Source organism: Limulus polyphemus, unplaced genomic scaffold (genome assembly GCF_000517525.1).
Source record: "Limulus polyphemus unplaced genomic scaffold, Limulus_polyphemus-2.1.2 Scaffold8210, whole genome shotgun sequence".
NCBI lineage: Eukaryota > Metazoa > Arthropoda > Merostomata > Xiphosura > Limulidae > Limulus > Limulus polyphemus.
Window position 1 is genome coordinate 16,346 of NW_013673820.1, and position 7,911 is coordinate 24,256.

The following is a 7,911-nucleotide window of genomic DNA, read 5'->3' on the forward strand; positions in this document are numbered from 1 at the left end:
GTATTGATTAAATTATGGATTACAGTATTGATTAAATTACGGATTACAGTATTGATTAAATTATAGATTACAGTATTGATTAAATTATAGATTACAGTATTGATTAAATTATAGATTACAGTATTGATTAAATTATGGATTACAGTATAGATTAAATTATGGATTACAGTATAGATTAAATTATGGATTACAGTATAGATTAAATTATGGATTACAGTATTGATTAAATTATAGAATACAGTATTGATTACATTATAGATTACAGTATTGATTACATTATAGATTACAGTATTGATTAAATTATGGATTACAGTATAGATTAAATTATGGATTACAGTATAGATTAAATTATGGATTACAGTATTGATTAAATTATAGATTACAGTATTGATTAAATTATGGATTACAGTATTGATTAAATTATGGATTACAGTATAGATTAAATTATAGATTACAGTATTGATTAAATTATGGATTACAGTATTGATTAAATTATGGATTACAGTATTGATTAAATTATGGATTACAGTATTGATTAAATTACGGATTACAGTATAGATTAAATTATGGATTACAGTATGAGTTAAAGGTTGGAATCTTGAGATGTTAACGTATGTATTGGAACAAAATGCTTGACTTTTGATGGTGTCCTTTCCTTCTTGTCAAGTCCTGAGCTATAAAGGTCACTGTGAAGGGTCTTCAGGTTCATAAGCATTGTTTTGTCCGTAGGTTATTTTAAATACAGAACAGACAGTCTGTCAGTTTCCCTATTATCTCATCAATTGCTGTATGGTATTTCTGTTATCATACCGACTGTAACAGTATGCTTGAATACCTACTTGTATTTAAAATGGCAGTAGATTTTTCACCAACTTGTTTTAAATAAGGAAAAAACTTCTCAATAATTCATGAGCAAATAAATTAATTCATGGAAACTAATATAAAATATATATATGTGTGTGTGTGTGTGAAAATGTTTTTTACAGACCACAGTAAGGAAAACAAATTTTACAATTTCTGAAATAACAAATATAGTTTATACTAAAGTACTGTAGGAACTTTCTTGTTAACTTTGCTAGTTTTCCAAGCAAAGGAAAAGTTAATAAAAGTAAGAATACCAAACTTTAAAACATAACAGTATTCTACAAAATTTTAATTCTTCAATAAGCATTGATTGATATTTCTAAAAGTACTTAATTAGTTTTTAATCATTTCTGGACTGAGTCCTTCTGCTCGCCAGTGACTTGAAAGTAAATCTGAAGGCTTGAAGTGCTAAAAACCATTTTGGTACCCTTAGTGGGCACAGCACAGATAGTCCATTGTGTAGCTTTGTGCTTATCAACAAATGGACTGAACCCTTCTTCTGCATAGGGTTGTGTAAGCAGTATCATACTGTGGAATCAAAAGTTAATTGGAAAAAATAAATATTTAACAAACACAATTTAAAACAGCCTGAAAAATTACCATTTTATAAAAGAATTATATAGGACAACATAGAATAAGTTTGGTTTGTGTTATATTTCAGTGTTGATTGTACACCAAGTTTAACTTCTGGTTTTTTTAACCTTGCAGCCAACAACTCCAAATTTTCTTAAAGAATTTGATTTATAGAAGCAAATTATAATTTTTAGATGGACACTGTTGTATTAGCAGTGGCAAGTCGAGGAATATATTATCTAGAATCTTCTTGTTGTGTAAAGTGAATGTTTGAATTGCTAATTTATAGTGATGAGTAAATAACTAGATAAAAAAACTTTTAACTTTTGATACAAAAAAAAGTGTAGTTATTTGTAGGTTTAAGTAATTAGCCACATGTGTGTTAACAATCATGTTGAAAACAACTTTAAGGTGCTAAAAGGAAGTTAAATATATTTTGTTTCAACCAAGTGATTGCAAAATGGCTACTGAATGTGCACGGGGTCAGTCCAATGGAGAAATAATGTTGATTGTAATTCTGAATTTAACACACACATCTTCATGAAGTGTGTCAAGGTATTAATAAACAGAACATCTCTGTTGTACACAAAATATAAGCTGTGTTAATAAAGTATTAGTATTCAAGATTGGTGTGTAAATTGACGACGTCGGTCTAATTGAGACTCTGACAAGTCAAGAGTCCATCATACTGTATTTGCATAATTTCCAGAACTTCAGAAGTACATATTTTTTAGTTTGAAGTTTCCATTATTTCTGTTTATCTTATACATTTACTATCCTCTACCATGAGTTGATAATTCTGACATCAAATACGTAATACCATGTTGAATGACACTTTGTAGAACATTGTGGCATGTGCACTTGGATGCTCACCCATCGATATAGGGTTAATTATGATGAAAGAGTTTATTTCATTGTATTTATCTGATTCTTCAAAAATATTGATATTACCACCTGGGAATATTTTATGCTGTAGTATGTAACATGTATCTAATGAAATATAGATACAATAAAATAAATGTGAGTGATAGAATAAAGCTTACATGACTAGAAAGGATGAGTTATATGAATTGTAAGTATTATCCTGAAATATATACATTTTAATAATTTCACTATAACGTCTACTGTATTGTTGTTATTCTGTACGATCACAACAGAGACCATTGTGGGTGTGAACAAGTATCGATTGGAGAAAGAAGAGTCGGTCGATGTGCTTGTTGTTGATAACTCCTTGGTCCGCAGAACTCAGATAAACAAAATAAACCATATCAAGGATAGTCGAGATGAGAAGAAGGTCGGTCCCTGGCTTCGTATTTATTGATTTCTTTTACTTGGGCAAAGGCCACCAATTAAAGTTACTTTAAAGTCTCAGCTTAAAAACATTAAATACTAAATTAAATTCTGAAAAGCATTAATATTTTTTAGTTGTTAAATTTACTACTAAGAGGTAAAAATGTGGTACTATTGGTTGTCAAATATTTAACTCTACCTGTCAGTTATTCATTAGCTTAAACTTAAAACCTTGCGCTCTTAATTCTAAGCTAAGCCTAATTACAAAAGTACGATTAATGTAATTTTTTTTTGTTTTTTTATTTGTATGGTACTTTTGAATTCGTGAAAAAAATTGGGCTTTAGGAAGACACTTTTGAATTGTTTTTTTTTATTTTTAATAAACTTAAACTTAAAACCTTGTGCTCTTGATTCTAAGCTAAGCCTAATTACAAAAGTATGATTAATGTAATTGTTTTTTTTATTCGTATAGTACTTTTGAATTCATGAAAAAAAAAATTGGGCTTTTGAATTGTTTTTTATTTTTTTAAAATGGGTATTTTTAATCAGTTATTGGTTTGGTTCATTGATAATTTAATTTTGAAATGGAAGAAATAATGTATAAAAACTGTTTTAATTTGGGACAAGATAAGAACCTTTTCTAAAGTTTACTTTACTTAAATATACTCGGATTAGGTCTTGATATTTTTATGACACTATTTTAACTTTTATTGTATTATGTTGAAGTGTATTATGATACTCAAAAAATAAGTGAAAAATTTGAGCAATAGAATATTCAAATGATTTTTTTTACATATTGTGTATTAACGAATAAGATACAAGTTCTCCAAAATATTCTTGATAGAATAAAATGTAAGTTTTAGACATTTAATTTTAGTTTATACGTGAAAGCCACAGATGTAAAGAACTTGACTTTCAACTTGAAATAATTGAATTATCTTGTAAACATCATTATTCTTCAGAATAAACTATGTCAGTTGTTTATCGTAGTTGCTCTCAGTTTATAATTTTTTTTTCTCGTTAGAGTGCTACTCTTGTTACTTCTGAGATTATCTTACCAGAACTGTGAATAAATCTTATCTGATTTATTTATTCCTTTATTTTATCTAGTTTGATAATTTTGTGATTAAAAGTAAAAATATTTTGCTTCATTTATAAGATAAAATAAATTTTTGTTTCTCGTTGTTTCAGAAGGTTATCTTACTGTACGCTTGAATGTTAGTAAGAGGTTAGAGGAATTTCTAAGGCAATGAATTAATTTTATCTTTAACAAAATATGGCCTGGTGGTTAGTCTTGACACCCAGTGCTGAATGTGCTTACCCTTTCAATTGTGGGAGCATTATGTGTTGGTAAATCCCAGTATTTGTTGGTGATAGAGTAGTTCAAGAGTTGGTTTGACTAGCTGTCTTCCCTCAAGTCTATCACTTCAAATTTAGGGATGACTAACACAGATCGCCCTCGAGTAGCTTTGTGCAAATCAGTAAACAAACCATATTACAGCAACTTAAGCTAATGATATTTTTAAGAATTTTCGTACATGTGATGTAATTTAATTTTAATAGTCACAAGTATTGTGCATTATTATCATAAGTTATTATTTTCTGCAGGTTATAAAACATGAGTATTAATTCTATGGTTTGACTGTATACCTCGTAACTAATTAAATTTAAAATAAAGCATCTGACAAAAATTAAATTTCTGAGAAGCAAGTAAAATAGCTGTTTTTATAATAATGAAGAAAGTCCCATTAGAGGGCCAGTGACGTTTTTTTAAAAAACTGTTATTATCTTAGGTCCAGGAAACTCTCAATGCTCTGACCGAATGTGCTCGAACACACGAGGGCAACCTTTTAGCTTTGGCCATTGAAGCTTCTCGAGCACGAGCCACTGTTGGGGAGATCTCTTATGCCATGGAAAAGGTAAGTACAGTAGTAATCATAAAAACTATCCAATCAGGGATTGTAAAACTAAAAAAAAAATATGCTGCTTTTGGTAAATAAGATTGTTGTAATTTTTTTTATATATATAATTAAGGGAGTATGAATTATGCAAAACAGGTAGCAATCTATGTGTTTAATGTTGTCATTCAGGTTCATCATGAAACATTATAGTGATTCATAATAGGTATTGCAAGGAATTGCACAAAACCCTAATAGAACGTTTGGGCAAAAAACACCTTAAACAGTAAAGTTTCAGTTCAAACAACACTTTAAAACCTTTACTATTGACTGATAAGTCTGTATACATATAAAATTCTCCAAAAAAGCATGCATGTTAAGACTTACAAGGAAAAGAAAATCTGCTCAAAATGGCGTGTTTGTAATTTTTCTTCTTCTCTTGCTGGCCTACAACAAAAACAGCTTGGTATATTGCACCCACACCTTCTGTAGAATACTAAATAAGGTACTGCAAAGGTCGTAGGGGTATTGAACGGTTGATTTATTTCTTCTGTATTTTACATAAGATAAAAAAAAAACATCATAATTCTTGTGTAAACGATGTTATCATTACCCCTTGGTGTTCATTTTAAAAGCTTAAGTAGAGGAATTACCAGCCAATAACAGATGACTGTAACATGTAGATACTCAATGCTTTGTACACTATACAACTGGTGTCTTTAGGGAGCCAACCCCTATAATATGTTTGAAGTGAAGGAGTAAAAGGAAAAAAAATACACATAACATTAAACTTCATTACACACATTCATAGAATAATTACTTTAACTCTCTTAACACGAGCTCAGTCAATTTGATCGACCACGTGACCTCTTTATACTCGATTAAAGTCTTTATAGAATTAATACTTCTTACTTTCAATATAGCACAATTTAGCAGTCTTTCAGTTCATATTTATAAGTCTTTCACATACAAAAAATCATATTTTTTAGTGAAGTATTTTTAATAAAATAAAGTTTTGTCCATTAATATATTAAGTATTTGTTTTGAATAGTCTGAGTGCAAAGTAATTTTCATGTTAAAATTGAAAATACTTTTCCTCATCTGAAAAATCTCAAATTTCCTTCATGTAATTCCTAAAACCTCCTAAATGCATTTAAGACATTTTTGTTAGTAAAACTTTGTAGTTTATCTGTTATTTTCTCTACCCTATCTCAAAATGGGATTGGTCAATCGACCGACTTCGTAACCACAAAAAAACAAACAAAAATCGAAATATACCTAAATTACCCTTTTTTTTTCTAGAATGACTTCAAATTGTAACATGAAACTACATTCGTTTATCCTAAGTAGCTCTAAGTTCGTAACAGTACACATTTATTTATTGTTTTATTGCCCTTTGAACCGTGTCTAACTACTGTCTGCACCATTATAAGTTGTAAATCACTTGGGGAACACGCAGCTCATGTTATGCTATCGAATTACATTATCCATGAGCTGCTTGCATGCGTGCCTTTTGAACCATTTTAATTATATTATTATTACTTATTTTACCTAATCTAGTCTTAAATAACTTTAAATGATCCATATTTTTTATTTTAGTTAATTTTATAATAATAAATATGAAAAACAAGAAATAAAGTACATAACCAATCTTCTTTTTTTCTTGCTCTCGGGTTTTAGAAGAGAGTTAACCCTAATTTAAGTTGTTACCTAGAATTACATTTAGTGGAGTCAAAATAGGGATTTGTAGTTTAGTAAATAATGTCTACAGTATCTCCAGCCTTGTTTCCTTACTCTTTTTTTTATGATCCCTATTTGCAGGTTTTTAAATTCCCAGTTTTTTTTTATTTATCTTGTATATTTACAAATGGAAGAAAAGCATTCTGCAGTATTGTAATTAGAGATACTAAATTTCATTTAGGTATCTACAGTAGCCATGTAAAACCCTAAAATTTTACTAATAGCCTTTAGAAAGCTCTAAAATTTATTCTGTTTCTGGTCATCTTGGATGTCAATTTGGTAATGTTGTCACCTTTGTTTTGAGTGTTTGTATATTAACTACTGTTGGTCTGTATAAAATATTTTGTTACAAGCATTTATTCATTTATATTTGGGAATGTTTGTTTCTAGTTCAGAGTTTATAAAATCTAAAAAATGGCATTAAAGTCTAATAATATTATTGTATATTAGGTTTTTGGAAGGCATGTTGCCTCAGACCGGATGGTGTCAGGAGCATACAAAACGGCTTTCGGTGACAATGAGGAGTTAACCATCGTCATGAAGAAGATCGAAGTTAGTGTTCTTCTCCACTTTATAGCTAATTTTCGTTGAGAATTTTGCTAATTAATGACAAAAGTAAGAGTTTTTTTGAGAAATAGGTTAAAGTGATTTTTAATTGGAGTTGCTTGATGATGAAAAAAGTGTTGTTTTGATTTGTACGTAAAAGAAAATCATACATTGTACTATTAGAAATGAAATGCGTCATCACTTATGTGGGAGTTGTATGGATTTTTATGATTCGAAGATTTTGTACACACATTTTCTAACGTACTAATAAGAAAACTTTTGTACAGGAATTTAATGAAAACGAAGGACGTCGACCCAGGATCCTCGTGGCTAAGATGGGTCAAGACGGCCACGATCGTGGAGCTAAAGTTATTGCCACTGGTTTCGCTGACATGGGCTTTGATGTTGACATTGGACCATTATTCCAGGTAGTTTATGCAATTTTTCTTTCAGGTGCCATTTTATAGAAACTTAAGTTATTTTCATCCGGTATTCTTAAATCAAACCTTTCTTCCCATCTTTTACAATCGGACAGTGCATCAACCTCGACCCTGACTTTTGTTCTTTTTTTTCACACCAGACTCCAGAGGAAGTTGCCCAACAAGCTGTCGATGCCGATGTACACGTAATTGGTGTGAGCAGTCAAGCAGCTAGTCATCGAACTCTGGTTCCAGAACTATCAAAAGCATTGCAAGAAATGCAGAAATCGTGAGTAGAACTGAAGAAAAAAATTTAATAGCAAAAAAAAAAAGAGTAGTTTTAATTTCCATCTCATTATTGTATAATAATATAGAAAAAACGAAAGTTATCTTTACCCAGTATCTCACCACATCTACTAAACTGAACATTTAAATAATAGTTTAATGTTAAAGTTTTTAAATAAGGAAATTGTTGTAACAGTCAGTTCACTTCTTCAGTCATGTACTAAATCTGAAGTTGATTAACAAACTCTTTAAACATATTTTCTTCCACTTATTTGCCCTAAAGGATCAAGTAATAC

At 29.7% G+C, this 7,911-nt stretch overlaps 1 protein-coding gene across 1 annotated transcript in view; it reads left to right on the forward strand.

The window, feature by feature from the left end:
* Window positions 1-7,911, forward strand: part of LOC106475200 (methylmalonyl-CoA mutase, mitochondrial-like) — a 21,518-nt gene that overhangs the window by 9,564 nt on the left and 4,043 nt on the right. The window contains exons 5-9 of the mRNA XM_022379377.1: window positions 2,515-2,731; window positions 4,521-4,646; window positions 6,816-6,917; window positions 7,199-7,339; window positions 7,492-7,619. Of these exons, the coding sequence (XP_022235085.1) occupies window positions 2,515-2,731; window positions 4,521-4,646; window positions 6,816-6,917; window positions 7,199-7,339; window positions 7,492-7,619 (714 nt within the window). The remainder of the gene's footprint in view (window positions 1-2,514; window positions 2,732-4,520; window positions 4,647-6,815; window positions 6,918-7,198; window positions 7,340-7,491; window positions 7,620-7,911) is intronic.